This window comes from Rhineura floridana, chromosome 7 (assembly GCF_030035675.1).
Source record: "Rhineura floridana isolate rRhiFlo1 chromosome 7, rRhiFlo1.hap2, whole genome shotgun sequence".
Taxonomy (NCBI): Eukaryota; Metazoa; Chordata; class Lepidosauria; order Squamata; family Rhineuridae; genus Rhineura; species Rhineura floridana.
In genome coordinates, this window is record NC_084486.1 from 21921960 (window position 1) to 21943558 (window position 21599).

The 21599-nt window shown below is 42.1% G+C and overlaps 1 protein-coding gene across 14 annotated transcripts in view; it reads right to left on the reverse strand.

Moving 5' to 3' along the window:
* LDB3 (LIM domain binding 3) overlaps positions 1-21599 on the reverse strand; it is a 222384-nt gene that overhangs the window by 190553 nt on the left and 10232 nt on the right. For 10 of the 14 annotated variants that reach the window (XM_061635035.1, XM_061635032.1, XM_061635031.1 and 7 more), the window contains exons 1-2: positions 10722-10822; positions 10473-10600 (exon numbers count right to left, since the gene is read on the reverse strand). In XM_061635035.1, the coding sequence (XP_061491019.1) occupies positions 10473-10565 (93 nt within the window). In that variant the 5' untranslated portion in view covers positions 10566-10600; positions 10722-10822. The other 4 variants (XM_061635026.1, XM_061635037.1, XM_061635023.1 and 1 more) reach the window with 4 other exon arrangements.

Below are 21599 nucleotides of genomic sequence, written 5' to 3' on the forward strand. Positions count from 1 at the left end.
AAGCCAAGTAATTCTGTCCCACAATGAACTCCAAAAAGCTGATAGATTATAAAGAACCTGTATCTGATACTAAAAATGGCTGGCCTGTGTCAGGTTCTCTCCACCCCACCCCTTAACATCTACTTCAGCTTCAGCAATCTCCACTTCATTATGCTATGCCTCCTGGTGGTGCAGGCAGAGGAAAACTCATCATCATAATGACAGAAGTAACATCCAGAACTCTGAGTGTTGCTGATCAAGATACCTGCCATTGTCAGGGTTTTAAATTCTAGTCATATTGAAATTCAAAAAGTAAAAAGACACAGTTCTTTGGGCCCCAAGTTTGCTTGGCAGTGCTCATGCATGGCTTCAACCATCCACCCTGCCCTCCCAAAGGAAGAAACCAGAGCAATTTTGGAAGACGGTATGCTTAACATTCCTTGGGAAGCAATAGTGGTGAAACCAACAGTCTATTTTTAAAAAGTCATTTTACCTGAAAACATTTGAGAGCCATAACTTAGTGACTGAGGGCCATAGCTCAGTGGCAGAGCATCTGCTTTGCATGCAGAAAATCCCTGGTTTGAACCCTGGCATCTCCAGGTAGAGTTGGGAAGACTCCCTGCCTGAAACCATGGAAAGCTGCTGCCAGTCAGTGTAGACAGTAATGAGCTAGATGGACCCGTGGTCTGACTCAGTACAAGGCAGCTTCCTATGTTCCAGACTCCATAAAGTACTAGTTCTAATACCCAACCCAGCCCAAGGGATGGGAAATGCAGCCTACTGATTCAGAAGGGCTTACTTAGAATTCTGCCTTTGGAGCAACTGGCTTTCCTAGGGTCTCCTTAGAGTAGGGGTGGGCAATCATTTTTGTTGAAGGCCACATTGCTCTGGAGATAATCTGTCGGGGACTGCATGATGGTAGTGGGCAGAGCCAGAACCAATGATGGTGCCAGAGACAACAGTAGTTTGTATTAACTAAACCAGAAGAAAGATAAATCTGGAAGAAATACTGATCTTGAATATTTAAAAACCAGTTACTTTATGAAATAAAAAACTGCCCACAGACTATAACGGAAGGCGTCAGTGCTGTTTTTGTGGCCATGCGTCAACAACACTGGACTACAAAAAGCATTAAAACTATTTTTCACGCTTGCTTGCAAGAAGAAGATATTCCATTCCAGAATTTCAGACTCAGGAAGCTGCAGGGTGACCTTAAAATCTCACACGCCTGCTTCTTTTTCCTTGCAGCCACCACTCAGCCACTTATTTTTAGATAAATGACAAGGCGTTAAGCACAATGCTCCATTTCATGGGAGCACAAAGATATGCCTTCACCTGTTCCCCTTCTGATTGACTGGGACACCTGTCCTGCATGCTTTTGAAAACTCAACAGAGATCTGATCACCTGGACCTCCCAGAAGGGAATAACTGATAGTTCTTCTAACATATTTATGTTAATTAGTTAGTTGGTAGCTGTTTAGCTATTACATATTATTAAAAAGCTCTGTTATGTTGTAATAAATATGACAAGAGATATGTGAAATCACATTATCTTTTTCAGTATTAGATGTACAAATATATCACTGTGAGAATGGCAAAGGTAGTTTTCCTGCTTTGCAAACAGATTTACGTCTGTCCCAAAGTGAGCTCTTTAAAAACGAGTCAGAAAGGGTTTTAATGTGGTGACGCTTGAATGGGGAATATCCACTGGTGAAGGTAGAATATTACTGGATCTGTGCCATCACAAATACACCTTGATCTCAATTCCTGGTGCAGTTTTGCAACTTTTAAAAAATGGATTGGTTTTCTTAAAAAGAAATAAGGTGAAGGTTGAACATATAAACAAACCAACAACATACATGTGGCTCTTATAAAAATTTAGATATACTAGTATGCATATCTGTCATGCAGATTCCAAAGCTGGCAAGAAGCTAGGCTCACACAACCAATTTAGAACCTACTTGTGACTTAGCCTTCTTACATCATATCTTGTCTTTACCTCAACATTACCAACGTTTTTGCTGTAATGCATAACTTGGAAAAATTAATAAAAAAGAAAAGATATCCCCATACCAATGAATCACTACAAGGTTGTGGTTTTTGTTTTTTGTTTTGGTAAGAAGAACAAAAACCAGATCTTCCATTCTCAACCTTTAACAATACTATGCAGCCTTCTAGACATATATGTGGTTGCTCATCATTTGATGTCTTTTAGCCAACTGTGTAAACTGTCTCCACTGAAAGGTATTGTTTATATGAAAATTCAAGGTGTTGTGTTAGGTCTGGGTTTGCCCATTCATACATGCTCAGTTGATGCTACAGCCAATGAAAGGTGATCATTTATGAAATCACTGTGGAGCTTAATTTGTGTGGTTTACATTAAAATAATCTTTTTCTTTCCTTATCCCAAGAGCTTGGCATAGGTTACCACTTTTCTCTTATTTATCTTCACAAAATCACTGTGGGGTAAGTTACGCTGAGAGACAGTGACTTATCCAAGGCCACTCAATGGTCATGTTTGGACACAACACTAAACTATGATTTAGTGTTATGTAAATGAACCCCAGATTTGCATGCCCTCCCTTCCCTTGTTTCCTGTGGTACAGCTAAGAAAGAGGAGATTGGGAGCTTTTGCTTCTGTTTTTAATTAGCCACAGTTTAGCATTATGTCCTAATTTAGACAAATTGTGGTTAGTAGCTATTATTTAGTGAGGCAAGCCAAATTCAAACCATGATTTATGAAGATGGCTCGTTTCAATAAACAAGATAAACCTCAATTTAAGGTTCAGACACAATTAAAAATAGAAGTGAAAGCTTCTGATCTCCTACTCAGCTTTGTCAGAGAAGGAGGGGAGTACACAAGCCCAAGAGTCATTCACAAAATGTTAAACCATAGCACCTATCAGGAATAGCCAATATGGTGATGTCCTCCAGAAGTTGTTGATTACAACTCCATCGTCCCTAACCATTGGCCTTGCTGAGTGGGGCCAATGCTAGTTGATCCAGCAACATCTGCAGAGTGCCACATTAGCTGCCTTTAGTTTAGTGTTACATTTGAATGAGGCCACTGCTGAAGAATGATTCACACTTGGGCCTCTTATCTAAAGATGCCATGCTCTGTTCTCTGCATCATACCAGAGGTGAACATTTTATAAAGTTGCTTAAACACACATACATACACCAAAGTCTCAAATAAGTCCCATGCAATTTTAGTTGGAAGAGCTGTTCCTGGAACAGTGTCCAGGTGCCACTTTTATTTGCAATATGAGTGATATAGTGAAAAACCCATAAAACCTTATTCCTGATAAAAAGAGGCTTCTTCTCTGGTTTATGACACTTTTATATGGAGGACAGTGTAAAAATAAGACAGGATAGTACTGAAAATTACAGCTTTGCATGAAATTAATAAAATGACATTCAATAAAGACAAATGCAGGATTCTGCATTTAGGCCACAAAAACAAAATGCACGGGTACAGGATGGGAAATACCCAGCTTAGCAGTAGTGCGTGTGAGAAGGACCTTGGAATTGTAGTGGATCGCAAGTTGAACATGACCCAGCAGTGTGATGCTGCTGCAAAAAAGGCAAATGCGGTTTTGGGATGCATAAACAGAGCTATAGTTTCCAGGTCGAAGGAAGTAATAGTCCCACTATATTCTGCATTGGTCAGGCCTCATCTGGAATACTGCGTTCAGTTCTGGGCGCCTCATTTTAAGAAAGATATAGACAAGTTAGAGCAGGTTCAGAAGAGGGCGATGAGGATGATAGCCGGTATGGAGAACAAGTCTTATGAGGAAAGGTTGAAGGAATTTGGCATGTTCAGTCTGGTGAAGAGAAGGCTGAGGGGTGACATGATTGCACTCTTTAAGTACCTGAAGGGCTGTCACATAGAGGAGGGTACAGATTTGTTCGCTGCTGCCCCAGAGGGTAGGACTAGGTCTAACGGTTTTAAGTTGCAGGAGCGTAGATTCAGATTGGACATTAGAAGGAACTTCTTGACAGTAAGGGCAGTTCGGCAATGGAACCGACTGCCTAGGGAGGTGGTGGGATCCCCTTCGCTGGATGTGTTCAAGCAGAGGCTGGACAGCTATCTGCGGGAGATGCTCTAGCTGTGGATTTCCTGCTGTGAGCAGGGGGTTGGACTCGATGGCCTACAAGGCCCCTTCCAACTCTAGGATTCTATATCATCACTCAAACTTACAGGTGGTTGGACGTTCAAAGACAGTAGATCCTAGGTATCCCTTACAGTATTTCCTTATTCCCCATGAGCAGTCAATTATCATGAAAAGAAAAAGAAGACAGAAAAGTGGAGGGACACCCAAAATATTCAGAAAAAAATATATTTTCCCTTATAAAACTTTTAAGACACATGTTTACAAAAATACTTTTTTTCAAAAAAATTATTCATGACTGCAAATCAGACTCAATAATAGATTCACTGTGTTTCACGGATAACAAATTCAGTTCTTGTTCTTGGTCTAGCACCCACATCAGCATTAGCCTTTTCTTGGCATGACTATGAAAGCTAACTTTAAGTTGCATTTTCCCCGACCATAGCATAGCAATTCAGTGCTCCAAATTTGCAAAATATTAGCCCCAAAACTTTCAGTAGGAAATGCAGGAATTGACTGTACGGTCCCATCTTGCAGTTATTAATACACATAGCTATAAGTAATCTGGCACTAACCATGTTTAAATACCACTTGCTATGTTTAATTTTTGCCAACATGAGATGACCTGTGTCCCACATCTGTATACATGCAGTCAAATAATGCTCAAGACTGGATTACATACCCATGAACTGCACACCCATTAACTGCAAAGCTCCAGATGGCAATCAGAGGTTTTGGAGTAGCAAAGCATTTGTATTATTTATTCGTACGCACATTTACGCATGCATAAGACCAGGAATAATTCATGGGCATCTACATGTAACATATCTCTTACTGGATCATACCACTTCAAAGTGCAGGTGGGCGTTTATATGTTTGAATGCTCTCTCACTCTCTCTCTTTTAACATCCTAGACATAGAAACCTCCTCTAGGATGCACACCTTAATGAGGTGAGGGGGTTTGAGAGTGCCCAAGAAGCTGAGAGCAATGCTGTCAGGAATCTAGATCAAGAGGCTAGACTCCTAGCAGGGGCACCCAAGGCGGAATGGTCAAAACTGAGACACCAGACTAAGATGCATCCAAACTCAGAGGAAGGCAATAGTAAACCACCTCTGAATACCTCTTACCACAAAAACCCTATCCTCAAGATTCTACAACAAAGGCTCTTTCCATATATGGAGAGAGAAATGCCAAATGTCCAATCTGGATTTAGAAAGGAAAGAGATATAAGAGATCATATTGCAAACATACATTGGATAATGGAACAGATCAAGGAATTTCAGAAGAAAATCACCCTGTGCTTTATAGATTACAGAAAAGCCTTTGATTGTGTAGATCATGAAAACTATGGAATGCTTTAAAAGAAATGAGGGTGCCACAGCATCTGATTGTCCTTATGCGCAACCTATACTCTGGACAAGAAGCTACTGTAAGAACAGAATATGGAGAAACTGATTGGTTCCCCATCGGAAAGGGTGTGAGACAGGGGTGTATTTTATCACCCTATTTGTTTAATCTACATGCAGAACATATCATACAGAAAGTGGGATTGGACCAAGATGAAGGAGGTGTGAAAACTGGAGGCAGAAATATCAATAATTTAAGATACGCAGACGATACCATACTACTAGCAGAAACCAGTAATGATTTGAAATGAATACTAATGAAAGTTAGAGAAGAAAGCACAAAAGCAGGAGTATAGTTGAATGTCAATGCCACAACCACAGTCTAACTCTGCCAATATTTTGTTCCCCTCAAAAGATTCCTACATTATACTTTTCTCACCATGCAAGAAAATCCATGGAGGAATACAGAAGAAAAACAATAAACTTGCATTATAATGAAAAACCCTTGTAATTGCAGCAAAACAGAGTCATAACTACAGCCTGGGATCTAGCCTTCTGCCTGCAAAAAGACTCAGCGGTGTTAAATTCCATCATGAAGCTTTTTGTGTACATTCCTCCATTGGTGCTCTTAACATAGCTAGAATGCCACAGGGTAAGCATAACTCAGAATTAAACAGAGGAAGACTGGGTGCTTATCCACACTGCGATTTAACTGTGTGTCTGGTGCTGCTTGCATCCCCTTTTAATTCACATGGTTCACATGACGTTACTGGCAAACAGAAGCTATCACACAGTTTCCCCCCTGTAAATCCGTACTAACGCAATCCTCTGATAATCTGACAAGGGAAGGAAAAAACATATCCACTCCATATCTCTAGGGTTTGCAGACACTGTGCTCTGATGCATTAGGTGGGTGCATCAATCATTCCCCTCTCCATGTCCATTCCCTCCTCCTCCCTTCGTTCATTTCATTTCCTGTGGGATGAAGATAAACTTCTGCTTCTCTCTCCCATTCTGTAAGCTTCTTTTATGTTGCAGCGAATGGTGCCTTTATTTTCTCCGCCCCCCAACTTGTCCACAAAAGCGTAACACTGCTCAAACAAAGATTTGTATTTCATCCGTATTGTACCAGTGAAAATACAAATGATCACACTTCCAGGTTGCTATTGTTTTAAATGAAACTTACTGGTAGAACAAACTGAGCATGCTTGGTTGCCAGGTAACCAGATGGAGTAGAAATGTTAAATGAGAGGGCGTGGTCTTGATGCTTTCCCTCAAGTGTGACTAGAAAACACCATGTTTGGAGCTGGCACTGATCCCTTACAGTAGATTGTGCAAACAGAAAATGGAGGTAGAAACAGCGTCTTTAGCACAAAGCTATGCTCCCATGTGGATAAGCCCTGGGTTTGGGGTAAGCATACACTGGAAGACAGGAGAGGCACTAAGCACAAAGGAGAAGACCTGAGAAGAAAGAGCTTTTATCGGTTGGATATTTTGACTTCTTCACACTATTTTAGAGAACCCCTGTGCTCAAAAAACTACAAATCATTACTCATGTTTTTTTTTAAAAAATGGATGACACCCAACTTTGTGCAAGGGGGCTTCCCCTTCCTCTCTGCAGCCACAGTGCACCCCAATCTGCTCCAGAGGATCCCCCAACTTTCTAGAACAGTTTCTTGGGTGTAGTAATGGGGGGGATCCATTTTGCTGGTGGACTGGACAGACAGCACTGGATTTCACACATGAATGAGGACCACATGGTTTGGGAAATGAAATTTAAACATCTATTCACCCTCACTTGTCTGAATAGCTCTTTTATTGTAATTGCTTTAGATCAGTCGCCAACACCACTTTCTTGGCAAAGGTGGTGGAGAAGGCGGTTGTAGTGCAACTGAAGGCATTTCTGGATGAGAATGGCTACCTAGATCCACTGCAGTCTGGGTTCAGATCTGGTTTTGGAGCTGAATCAGCCTTAGTCACTCTGATGGATAACCTTTATCATGAGAAGGACAGGAGGAGTGCAACCCTGTACTTCTGCTGGCTCTCTCAGTGGCTTTTGATACCTTTGAGCATGATATCCTCCTGGACTGTCTCAGTGGGATGGGTATCGGGGGCACCATATTATGGTGGTTCCATTCTTACCTACAAGGCTATGTTCAGAGAGCAGCACTGGGTGAGTAGTACTGGCACTTGTGCTATGGGGTTCTGCAGGCTACTATCCTTGCCCCTGTCCTATTTAACATCAGTCTGAATCAGGAGGGGCTGTGAAAGCTCTGGATCAGTGTCTGAATGCAGTGGTGGACTGGATGAGGCCCAATAGACTTTGCTTGAATCCTGGGAAAACAGAGGCTGTTTAGGTGGCTGGTTCCCGTGTCCAGCAGATAGACAAGTTACCTGTTCTCCATGAGATCACACTCCCTCTGAAGGATCAGGTACGTAGCTTGGGAGATACTCCAGGATACATCTCTGTCACTAGAGGCTCAAATGTCCTCCCATACGGGGATAGCCTGACTAATCCATGCATTGGTAACCTCAAGGGTGCTTCATGTGGGCCTGCCCTTGGGCCTGGTTCAGAAGCTCCAGATAGTGCAGAATGCAGTGGTCAGATTGCTGACTGAGGCACATGGCCAACAACGTGTGATGCCACTGTTAAAACATCTGCACTGGATGCACATCTACTACTGAGCCAGACTCAAGGTCCTTGTATTAATTTACAAAGGCCTCAACAACTTAAGTCCAGGGTACCTTAGGGAACACCTGAAGTCTTAAATGCAGCTCGATCAGAGATCATCTGCAGGAGCATCATTGGTGGTCCCCCAAGTTGGTATGGCTCATTCGACAACCACAACAAAAATAGACCCTTTTGTGTCATCAGCCCAATCCTTTGGAATGCTCTGCCCATAGAGGTTCAGCAGACACCTTTTGTTCTAACTTTTAAACACCTGCTGAAAACTTTTCTATATCACCAGACTTGTGCATGCAATCGAGGAGATATCTTTCTGCAATAGTTAATGATTTTTGGTTTTATATTTTTTGTGGGTTTATCATGTATTTATATATTTTGTAAAACACTTTGATTTTTTAATGAATATAAATATTTGTATAAACAAATCAATTTGCAATCCAATCATCTGTGTTGCTGCTACGTCTAAACTGTTTAGAACAAGCAACTTTATAATTTATTTTCTCTTAGGCTTGCCCACCTTACTTCTATACATGGTAAGATTGTGAGTGGACCTTGGGCTCATACGCTTCCTCCCTGCTCTCCCAAGGCAGAAATGATTCCATACAGAGGATTATGCTTTATCCTGGATATTGAACTTGTAGAAAGAAGTTTTATCAGAAGAAGGTACAGATGCTCCTGCAATCAGATAAATGAAGGATCTCCTGGTTCGGTGTTCATTTCTGCGTACTGTGAGAGGAAAGGAAGTGTGCAAACCTGAGGCCCACTCCTGATCTTACCACACACAGAGTTAAGGCAGACAAATCACAGCTAAACAGCCCCATATTTCTGCATCTCAATCAGAAGTGGCTCATCTCTTTAATAGTCCTATCACTACAGATGAGGAATTAATCTATGGCATCTCCCACCCTGCTTCTCTCTTGATCCTGTTACTAACCCTCCTCTGCAAGAAACAGTACTTTTATGTTGCCCACCACAGCAAATGAAACATGGACTCTAGGGGACAGAGCTGTATCCTCTTCTATAGTTGGTACTAGTAAAGAAACAGGATGTTTGAATTAAAACCTACAGTGAAATTCTGTACATGTCAACTCAGAAGTAAATCCCATTGAGTTCAATGGAACTTATTCCCAGGTAAGTGGATAAAGGATTGCAACACTAGTCACCATAATTTCTAAAAATTGTAAGAAACTCTGATGTTCCGGGTTTGGGCCATTAAAATACCCTGCAAATATATTTTTCATCTGGTGCGTTTCTTAATAATCTGGAGGTAAATTTGAGACAGCAGTCATAAATAAATCTGAGTATCTAACTCCAAAGTCTACATAAGTCCATTGTTCCCAATGATCTTTAAACGGAGCTTTAACTGCAAGCACCATCAGGAAATCAAAGATTTTTCTACAATGTCTCAATCCTTTTAGGACGTTCCAGAAATAAATGGCATGCTAAGAGCTGCCCTCCTCTGGTTAGCCCACCAATAGCTCTTAGGGAAAGTGGAAGACTGGAAATGCAATAAATAGAGTAGTCAATGCTAATTACACTGATTAATTAATTATTAAGTGATGCATTACTTAGAGCAGAAAATAACAGGTACCTAGATAACGTAAGGCATTGTTTTTCACACCACTTTATCCATCTGAATTTAAGCTTATCCTAGAACTCAATCCATTTAAAAAACCTTTGCTGGAAAAGCACACCAATGTCTCTCTCAGATGCTGGAAATACTTTGGCTATCTCTGGCATTGAAAATTGCAAACCGATCTGGTAGCTTAACTATTTTATCTGAACATAGGAAAGGAGGAGCTACGGTTTTTCAGGATGGGATGCCGAGCAACGAAAATAACAGAGAATTTGGCGTGAATTTTTTTACATATATAAGCCATCCTGTTTGTCACTCTCAGCTCCTTTTCTTCCCAATTCCACCTAGACTCTTGTTGGTGCGGACTTTAAGTAGCAGAATAAGAGCAGAGTTGTGCAAAATAAAGTTCCTTCACCACCATTTCAGAGTCACTTTTGCAAATAGAACTGTATGTGAGGAGACGAAGAGAGAAGATCAGCTGCTAAAAGATGAACCCACTGTCGTCATAGCTTTGCTTACAAGGGCATATTTTCTCTGGATCAGAGGAGGCACAAACGCAGCACACAAAACTGTTCATACAAGCTTTTTTGTAGCACTGGATAAAAATTACCACCTCCACAACCCTCCCCCCCTCCCAATGTTTTTTTTTAAAATACAAACTAATTCTGGCTGGCTCTTTCTCTCCCTGTTATCTCTGCCATTACAAGCAGGTTTGCCATTGCTTCCTTATCCAAGTAAAGCTTGAGACAGATTTTGAGTTGCTAACACTTACTCTGGAGATGGTCAGAGGCATATTGAAGTCCTTCCCCCCTTGTAGTCGGAACCCCCATGGTCCAGGTCCGTTGAGAGTCACGCTGTAAGACATTTTATCTCTCTTTTACGCCAGGAACCCCAATGGCTCTGTGAAACAGAGGGAGGGGGGACACAGGTGGGTATTTCTGTTTTTAAAAAAGGAGATACTCTTTTCTCTCTCTCTTTGTCAATTTAAAGCACAAAAATAATGATCTTTTTTGTTTCTTGCCTGGTCAGTCCTGCCGAAGTGTCACCCAAGAATAGATAGGAGTTATAATGCAGATACTGATATCCCTGATGAGGGAGTCCATAAAAGGCTTGTAACCAAACACCGGCTATGCAAAACCTCTGTGACTCAGAGGTCTAATATAGCCCCCCTGGGAGGGTAGCAGACCTTTCTAGGCTCCTCAAGTCCCCTATTCAGACTCAAAGCCACTTTTCTAAGATAATGAAGAGGGTTTTATTTTAAGTGTGCTAGCCGTTTAAAAAAAAATCATTAAAAGGAACTTCTTGTCTTTCATTTTGATACGTTCACTTGTCAGGAGCATAATCTCCTAGGTTGACCTTGAGTACATTCCTTCTGACATATATCAAGTGTGTGCGCAGTGTGTGCATGCAAGAGAGAGAGTATCAAATACATCATTATGCAATTTTGTTTTTATACCGTTTCCCCCCCTGTACATTAATGCCTGCCTTTGGAAATGAGAAGCAATAAAGGGGAGGGAGAGGGAACGCCTTGCTTTAATTGTTAAGGCTACACAACCATAGACGTTTAATAGATCTTAATCCAAGGCCTGTGCTTGCAAGGGCTCTGGGTGGCATAGGAGCAAGGGAAGCCAGGCCTCAAGGTGGGCCCAAGGCATTTTGATGCCTTAAGCAAGCAGCAAATGGTGCACCCTCTCCCCACATCAAGGTACATAATACTCAAGTCAGCCAAGTCATTTTGGCACCTGAGGCAGAAAATACCACAAGTCCCTGTCCCAGGTAGGAAAAATACATCAACAATAAATTAAATGGCTAACCATTTCCTGCCTTTTTGTGACATCCACAAACAGCTGCCTGAGGCAGTTTCCTCACTCTGCCTAAGGGTAGGACTGGCCCTGCCTGAAGGCCTCGTTCTCTTCAATGTCCAGAAAGGTTCTGTGCACACAGTGGGAAAGTGTATGCAGAGATTTCTTTGATAGTGAAGAAAATGCAACAGGCCCTATTCATGTTGCACACTGTACATGCATCGGAGGGCTAACATGCTTAGAACCCCAGCCATAGGTCACATCCACACCATTTAAAGCACATGGCTTCCCCCAAAGAATCCTGGGAACTGTATTTTACCCCTATCAGAACTACAATTGCCAACACCCTTAACAAACTGGTTTGTTTAAACAATAGGATATGTGCTCTTGTAATACACCAGAATTAATGCCTTGTGGTTAGAGCAGTCCTAAACAACCAAGAAATGCACCCCACCAGCCATGTACCGCAGCTTATCAAGAGCTCTTGGTTTTACTGCAAAAAAGGAGGGTCACTGAGCAAGCACCTAGCAGGCAGGGATATGCAACAGCTCTGTGTGTGCTCCAAATAACTGTTGCAGAGTAGGTCTTCCAAGTAGCTCTGTTACCTTGTTTCCCCCCCTTCCCGGAAAAACCTCCACTACCTTCCCTTCCCCTTTTCTTTTCTGAAAAATCAAACCAAGCTGACTGGAGAAACACTCAGAGCCAGACAGGGGAGAGTGTATAGGGAAGAAGTGGGAGACATCTCATTTTGATGGGCAAGTCTAGCTTTTAATCACAGTGAATTATTTGCCCAGTACACTCCAGTCAGAGAGATTTGCAAGAGAGATGGTAAAAAAAAAGGAAAGAAGAGTTGTTCTTCAGGTGGGCTGTCACTGCCCTCTGTTTTAGCTGTGAAAGCAGAACTTAAGAGGCAGAGTTAGACTATTGGGGTCTAACTTCTTTCCAAATTATTCTTCGCCCCAACAAACGATTCGTAGCTCTCTCCTTGTGTGGCAAGAAAAAACTGATTTTTTCCTTTTGTATATAAAAGGACTGTTAGAACTTTGTCCATTTTCTTGCCCAGAGGACCTCCCTCATGTTCCCAGTTTTCAACGTGATTGCCCCTCCCCCCAGAAAACAAAACTGTGGAAGAGAATGTGATTTCTATTTTCCTGTGCCAAAATGGTAAAATCCTGCAGGGAAAATGCTGCACCTATTTTTCTGAAATTGGGCAGACGACATTCCCTCTGAATAGGTGACCATGCCCCAAATTTGCATCCCGTTTTGCCAGAAAATTAAAAGTTTGAGACCTTTTCTTTTAAAAAAAGAGTTATAAAAGTTTCCTGCATGAAAACCCCTGGATGGATCTGCCTGAAATTTGGCAGGCTTAATCTACTGTGGAAGGGCTTCTTTGCCTGACAATTTCATCTGCTTAAGTCAAAAAGAACGTTATAACCATTTTAAATTCCCCAATGTACTCATGGGGATGAGATAGAGCTTCGGATTTGACAGATCAGATTTGGACCCAAATATCAAATCAAATTAGAATGACACAGAGCAGATGCTTCCAAATGCTACAGATACAAGGCAAATTTTGTAGTTGCTGCTGCACACCTTTGCTGGCAGGCCACAACAGTATAGCTCATGGACTATTCTTGGCTTTGGCTGGCTTGGCTTCCAGAGCTTGGAAAAGTTACTTTTTAAAACTACAACTCCCATCAGCCCCAGCCAGCATGGCCACTGGATTGGGCTGATGGGAGTTGTAGTTCAAAAAAATAACTTTTCCAAGCTCTGGGCTTGGCATGGGATGAGGTCACACACTGAGCAGATCTGCTCTGGAGAATATGTTTCTAGAAGTAACCAGATCAGTTTTATAGCCAAGTGGGAGATTTCCTTGCACTCAGTGCCCTGGTTCTTCATGAAGTCCCCAACCATTGCCTGTACAGTGGAGATATCCCTCCTAATGCAAGTAGAAAATTGTACATCAGGACTGTAGCAGGAGCAGCAGTTAAGATTTCTCCTCTCCATCCTCCCCTGTGGTCTCAATGCTGTTTTCTCCAACCCAGCTACTATTTTCTTTCCAATAAATATGCACGCTAATTGTATTAATGTCTAGTTTAGCCCTCATATGATGCATGCTCTTTCCCCCCCCCCAATTTCCCACCTTGTTGGGTTGAGCTCAGTGAGGCTTACTTTCATCAAATATATTTGTTTTCCTTAGTTATGTTTTTCCCAAAAAATGTTGGCAAGCATGTAGTTGCAACAATTTTTGCAGCATAAATTGATCTTAGCATTAATATCTATATAGTTTATAAGAAAAGAAACAGATACTTTGATTACTTTCAGGGCAATGTCAAAAACAGTGTTTAACTTTAGTATTTGCCCACCAAATAAACAGATGTTTAAAAATGCCCCTGAAATTTAGGTGACATTCATCACATTCTATTTTCTTTATTATATATTTACTCCATTTATCATTCTCACAGTAACTAAAATGTTCTGGGTCATGTACATATTAAAATACATTAAGACTATAAGTCATTAACAGTACAAAACACACCATGAAACAAAACAGCCATATCAAAGCAGAGATTAACACAATTTCAGCAGCAATAATCTAACACAGAGAGCCACAAGGATAATCTTTGCAGAGCTAAAAATCACAATGTTAAAACCACAGCAAAAATGCAGAGATGACAGTTGCCTGGCATTGAAAAGATATTTAAAGTAGACACCAATTGAGACTCTCTGGAATCCCATAACAGCTTGGGCACCAATGAAAAGGCCCTTTCCCTCATACCCACCCTCCATATCTCTGTTTGCAGGGGCACTCAGATAAGTTCTGGGATCCTTGGGTGGGGTAGATCTAAGTGTGTAGTTGCCATTCTCAGCAGCAGCCACAAATGTAATGTCTACTCCACTCTTGATCTGTGTTCATATCTCTAATTAAAACTAAATATGTGTTTCCACTTCAGCAAAGGCAGGGAATCTCCAGATGTTGCTGGACTACTGTTCCCATTATCCTTGACCACTGGCTATAATGAATAAGGCTGATGGGAGTTGGAGTCGAACAACATTTGAAGGACCACACATTCCTCATCCTTGTGCTAGAGGGAGGAATATCTTAGGAGAAACCATCACTGAAGCCAAGGAAGGTCTGCTGGCGAGCTTCCTATAGGCACCTGGTCGGCCAATGTGAGAACAGGATGCTGAACTAGATAGGCCATTGGTCTTATCCAACAGGCTCTTCTTATGTTCTTATGACAGATTTAAGACAATACTGGAAGTAGAGAGTGGGAGAGATCTAAACTGTGAAAACCTGGGTGTGTGTAAGATGTTCATTTATTCTGGACTTGATACCCTGCTTTTCCATGCCATAAATGCTGTATTCTAAAATGGTTGTAACCCACCCTGGGACCTTTAGGTGAAGGACAGTAATAAATGATGATGATGATGATGATGAAGAAGAAGAAGAAGAAGAAGAAGAAAAAAGAAGAAGAAGAAGAAAGAGGAGGAGGAGGAGGAGGAGGAGGAATTGCAAAGACTTTAAGGCCCGTTGGCGGATCTGGATTTTTGAGTATGTGCTATGGGCACCACCTCTTATCTGGTCACTTCTCTCCCTCTCCTCCAGATCAGCCTCTCCAAAGAGTCAGAAAGAGAGAAGGCATGCATGCAATGCTGCCTTCGCAAGGGATCTGAATAAAACCTTTCTCTTTGCTCAGGCATTTTAGTTTAATATGTTCAAATTGGTTTTAGATTTGTGGATTCTTATATATATGTTTTTGTACCAATTTATGTGATTTTATTGTATATACTTTCTGTTGTACACCACCCAGAGAGCTATGCTAGTGGGGCGGTATAAAAATTTAACAAATAAATAATAAATAAATAAATAAAAGCCAGATCCAATAGAATTAATCTGAGCCTCGGAAGTACATAGAGCTGGAAGAAAAAGTGAGAAAGAGAGTCACTCTTCCCAACTTACTCCTTCACCTCTATGTACTCTTGAAGGGAGAAACAAGTAGCCACCCTCTCATGACCAAGGGGGCAGTGAAGGTGAGGCTTGGAGGTTTTATTATTTATTTAATTATATCCCACCCTTCCTCCCTGAAGAAGCCCAGGGCAGCAAACAAAAGCACTCTAGAACATCTTTTTAAAAAAACAAACTTAAAAACATATTAAAACAAAACATCTTTAAAAGCATATTAAAACAAAGCACCTTTTTTTAAAAAAAGCTTCAAAAACATCTAAACAAGTAATTCCAACACAGATGCAGACTGGGATAAGGTGTCTACTTAAAAGTCTTGTTCAAAAGTCTTCAGTAGGCACAGAAAAGATAGCAGAGATGGTGCCTGTCTAATATTGAAGGGGAGGGAATTCCAAAGGGTAGGTGCCACTACACTAAAGGTCCACTTCCTATGTTGTGTGAAATGTACATTCTGGTAAGATGATATTTACAGGAGGCCCTCACCTGCAGAATACAGTGAGTGACTGGGTATATAAGGGTATATAAGACAAAATTTCAAATATCCTTGTCCCAAGCTGCATAGGACTTTGTACAACAAAACCAGAATCTTGAATTTGGTCTGGTAGCTAATGGGCAGCCAGTGCAATTCTTTCAGCAGTAGGGTAACATGTTGGCAATACCCTTCCCAGTGAGCAGTCACACCACTGCATTTTGCACCAGGTGCAACTTCTGGCTCAAGGGCAGCCCCACACAGAGCGCATTACCGTAATCCAACCTGGAGGTTACCAGTGCATGCACAATAATGGTCAGGCTATCCCAGTCCAGAAATGGCCACAGTTGTCTTATCAGCCAAAGCTGGTGAAAGGCACTCCTAGTCACTGCAGTCACCTGGACCTCTAGTAACACAGATGGATCCAGGAGCACCCCCAGACTACGAATCTGCTCTTTCAGAGGGTATGTCCCCATCCAAAGCAGGCAACAGACCAATTATCTGAACTCGGGAACCACCTACACACAGCGTCTCTGTCTTGCTAGGATTCAGACACAAGGCTGGTTCACGCAGAGGTTTAGTGTGAATCAGGCACTATTTGCAGCCCCGTTTAATTTGCAGGGTTTACATGACGTATCAAATTAAATCCAATTCTAATCCAGAAAGGGAAAGAAAAAAACATATGTACTTTGTATCTCTAGGGCTTGTAGATGCTTAACTCTGATGCTTTTGTGAGTCCCTGCCCACTCCCTCCTCTTCCCTTTGTTTATGTCATTTCCTGTTGGCTCCCATTCTGCAAGCCTGCTGCAATGGTCCTTTTTTTTTCTTTCCCCCCTAACTTGTGCAAATAACACTGTTCAAACAAATATTTGTATTTCTGCTGGATTCTGAAAATGCAAATACCCGCACTTGAGGATTTTTTTTCTTTTTTTAATGAAACTTACTCTGGAACAAAATGAGCATGCTCAGTTGCCAAGGTAACCAGAGGAAGTGGTAGTTTGACCGTAAGAGGGCATGGTCATTAGGAAGTTGCGTGATTGACCCTTTGCCTTCAGTATGAACAGAAAACAGCATACTGGAAGGTAGGAGTGTGAACCTTTAAACTCTATCGCGATGGGAAAAGCTTCATCTTTAAAATGGAGTTCAGCTCCCATGTGAATGAGCTCTCAGTTTATTGCCCCTCATCCAGCCCACCACCGAGTCCAGGCACCGGTCCAGGAGTTGCACAGCTTCTCCTGATTCAGATGTTACACAGAAATAGAGCTGGGTATCATCAGCATACAGCTGACTCCTCACCCTAAATTCCTGGTGATTGCTCCCAAGCACTTTATATAGATTTTAAACAGTGTTGGAGTACCCTGCAGCATCCAACAGTACAATTGCCAAGGGGCCTAAGACAATCACCCAATGCTATTCTCTGAAAATGACCCTGGAGGCAGGATAAAACAGTGCCTCTGATATCCATCTCACCAAGTCAGCTCAGAATGGTATCAAAGCCACCAAGAGATCAAGTAAGGATAACAGGGTCGCACTCCCCCGTCCTTCTCCCAATAAAGGACATCCATCAGGGCAACCAGGCCTGAACACAGGTTGGAATGGGTCAAGATAATATGTTTTATCCAACAGTACTTGCAATTGCTCTGCCACAACCCTCTCAATCACCTTCCCCAAAAGAGGGGTATTTGCAACCAGGCAGTAGTTGTCACAAACTAATGCATCCAGGGTGGGCTTTTCCAGGAGCAGTCAGATCACTGCCTCTTTCAGGGCAGCGGGAACCATTCCCTCCCATAAAGACACATTGACCGCACCCTGGATCCACTCAGTCACACCCCCTCAGCAAGCTTTAATAAGCCAAGAAGGGCAAGGGTCAAGAGGACATGTTGCTTGCCCCATCATTGCAAGTATATTGTCCATGTCATCAGGCCGCATCAACTGAAACTAATGGCGTTGCAGCAGACATTGCACTGGACACCTCACTGTGGACTACAGTAGCTTTGTGGGCACCAGGAGAACACTCAACAACACCATTGCACCCACAAGCACCACATTGATGACCCTGCATAAAGGGATACTTTAGGTGACTTAGGCTGCAGTCCAATACACACTTACCTGAGAGTAAGTCCCATTGAACCTAATGGAGCTTACTTCTGAGTAAACATGTTGGATTGCAACCTTACAATGTCTGAAAACAACACAAAATTATAATTAAATCATAACAAAGTCATAAGAAAAATACAACTAACAGCAGAAAAGGATTAGAATAGAGAATATTAAAAAAAATGAAGCAGAAGGCAAGCCAAATGCTTGTCTAAATAAAAGTCTTTAATTGGCAATGGAAATTCATCAAAGGAGGGGCAAGAGGGATTTCTCAAGGCAAGGCATTCTACATTCTGATGGTGCTACAGAAAGGAACTTTTTCCCTTGCTTCCACAAACACGTCTCAGCCAATGGTGTGACACACAGGAGTGCTTCTCCAACTGCTTGCAAAAGGGCATGAAAGGCTATATAGGAGGAGGTGGCCCTTAAGGTTTCTGATCCTCAACTGTTTAGGGCTTTTAAAAGGTGATAATAAGCGCTTTGAATTATGTCTGGAAATTGATATAAAAACAAAGAAATAGGATCTGTAAAACTGGCTTTAAAAAGCCTCAGCTGTATTTTGAACCTGCTGGAGCTTTGGAGTGCTCTTTAAAGGCAGCTCCAAACAGAGTGTGTTGCAATAAGCCAGTCTCAGTGTGCCCAAAGTCATGTGTAACCGTGATGGATTCACCATCTCTAGAAATGGTACAGATGGTGGGGTCAGCCTCAGCATGGCAAAAGCACTCCTGGTTGCCACCACCATTTGAAAAACAAAAATTCAGCTCTGACTGCGAACCTGATTTTTCAAGGGGACTACTGCTATCACATCCAAACCAAGCAGGATGTCAGTCATTGGATCAGCTCTTCTGTTGACCAGGTATACTTCTGTTTTGTCTGAATGAGGTTTCTGTCAACATCTAGATCATTACCATTTTCAGATACTAGTTGGGAACCTGCACAGTCTCTAAGTCTTGAGATAGAAATGAGAACTGCATGTCATCTGCATATTGATGACAGCAGACTGCAAGTCTCCAGATGACATCCTTCAGCCAATTCCTGAAGATGTTAAAAGGGCCTAGGGGACAAAGTAGATCTCTGCAGGACAACAAAACATTGAGCTGGAGTCACCAGACACACCTGAGATCTATCCTCCAGAAAAATCCAGAACTGCCATAAAGCAGTACCTCACCCACAGCCCCAAACGAGAAGGATACCATGGTTATTAGTATCAAAAATTGCTGAAAGGATCAGCAGAACTGATAGGGATGCATTCATCCAGTCCAGTTTTTAGTACAGAGCATCTAGCAGAACATCTAAGGAAATCTCAAAACCATGCCCAACCTCAGATTAAAATGGGTCTACATAATCTGTTTCATCCAGAAAAAAAATGCAATTAAGATGCCACCACATGCTCAACCACCTTGGACATAAATGAAATATTGGGACACTAGCCAGAAATTATCCAACACTATGGGATCAAGTGAGGGTTATTTCAGCAGAGGTCTCATCAGTGCTGCTTTTAAACTAGCTGGAACCTTACAACCTTACCACCCACTCAGCCAGCTCATCTTCTTGGCTCCCTTAATCAGCCAGGATGGATAAGGGTTGGGGACACAAGCTCATGACCTCCTAAGAACTGTGATCACCTCCTCAAGCTGCACCAAAATTAATTTAATCTTCCAAATTTCTCTCTATTCTTGTTTTCTACCTACCAAGGATTCTGCATGCTTCCCCTAAGGATGGAAACAGGCCTAGGTAATGGGGGGTGGAGTTGTATTTTCAGAGGTGCAAAGTCAGCCAGTGTGTGTTTCTCCATCCCAAATGGCCTTGGTGCAACCTTATAGGCTTCTCAAACAGGCTTCTCATTACACAGAAAAATCTCAAACAGATCACCCTGAGTGGCTGCAAGGGCAACAGAAAAGTTAAGACTCCTTTCCTACCATCAGTGGCATTGAGTAAGTCCTAAAATGGATTCTGAACTGTAGCTGATCACATGCATCTCAGCTTTTCCTCCACCATTGCTCTGTTGTCCCTGTCATTTCATCACCAACAGATCCCCGACAAACCAAGAAGCCAGAGGTAAATAATTATAACAAAATGCACTTTGTGCATTTTAGCTCTAATCCACAGGGAGCAGGAACCTGTCTGTTTATGTTTTGTTTATGCATGCTAGCAATGCTATATAAATGAATAAAAATATTGCAGATGTCAGGACTGAGAAATGATGGCTTGCTCAGGGCACCTACAGGAGGTTTGCAACAGAGCTATTTTATCAGTTGCCTCCTAAATGTGTGAAGGTATCTGGAAGATTGCAGTGTCCCACAAGGTGGAGTTCTAGTTCTTTGACGGTGACCCTTTTCCCACACACTTCAGTTTCACATTTCCCTTAAACAAAAGATCAGTCGCTCTCCCTTCAAATAGCAATGACACAGAGCCAGAAAAAGAAGGTCAAAGGCTTTGGAAGCAGTATTTGTTGAAATCATTTCAGGGAACAGGATGAGATTCTCTCTCAAAGATAGATATCAAAATGACCAAAGTTCATAAAGCCCCAGTGAATACTGCCCTTTCGTTGATTGCTAAAAACAGTCATACGAAGGGAGATGTTGCTGGAATGCTAACAGCAGTGCTGCACCAATTTTATGCCTGGCATACGGGGGAGGGAACGAGCACCTCAAGGTAGTGGCTCAGAATAGGAACACCATCATGCTTTGACAACTAATGTCAAATTGGTTGCCCTACTGGAAACAATTCATAACATGATAGGCTATGGAGTTGTCGTCCATACCTGTGTTTGCATTAGTCATGGCTCTCCTTAGGAAGAGTTACAGTTGAATTATAAGGCATAGGAGGAATAGATTAATATCAGGGCTGTGTGTGAGAGACAACTTCACACAAGCACAGGAGGAGGAAAAGTGCAGAATTTGGTATTGGGAGCAAAATTCAGCTTCCTGAGAATCTCAGTTTTCATTTTCTTTTCTAAAAAGCTCACAGGACCAGACCTTCACATCTCTGTTTAGGATATTATACACTTGACTCTGTGTGAGTGTGTGCACGTTCACGCGCACACACACACACGCACACACACGCGCCATTTGCTGTTCCACCTCAGGCAACAAAATGTCTCAGGCTGGCCCTGCTCGTGCAGTTGTAAACACAGAATGGCATTTCAGAAGCCAGAGGTGTTACTATACACACACCATACATTTAAAGCATAGGACTTCCCCCAATAATCCTGGGAACTGTCATTTGTTAGGGGTACTGCTGGGAATTGTAACTATGTGAGATGTAAACTAAAGTCCCCAGGATTCTTTGAGGGAACTAATGTGTTTTATGGTGTGTATGAAGCCCCAGTGACAAGGTGTGAAGTGCCCTTAAGTGCTTTGTTCTGCAGCAAGGGTGCCCTAGCCTGGTATGGCAGGTACGTATTGCCACAGCCACCCTTCACCCTGTCACCTGAGCTTGGGACTCAGATACAAGAGGAAGAGAGTTAAGGTATCCATTGTCCTCCTGCTCCATTCTGCCCACCCCCCCTCTACTCCTTAGCCCAGCCTTTCCCAACCAGTGTGCCTCCAGATGTTGTTGGAC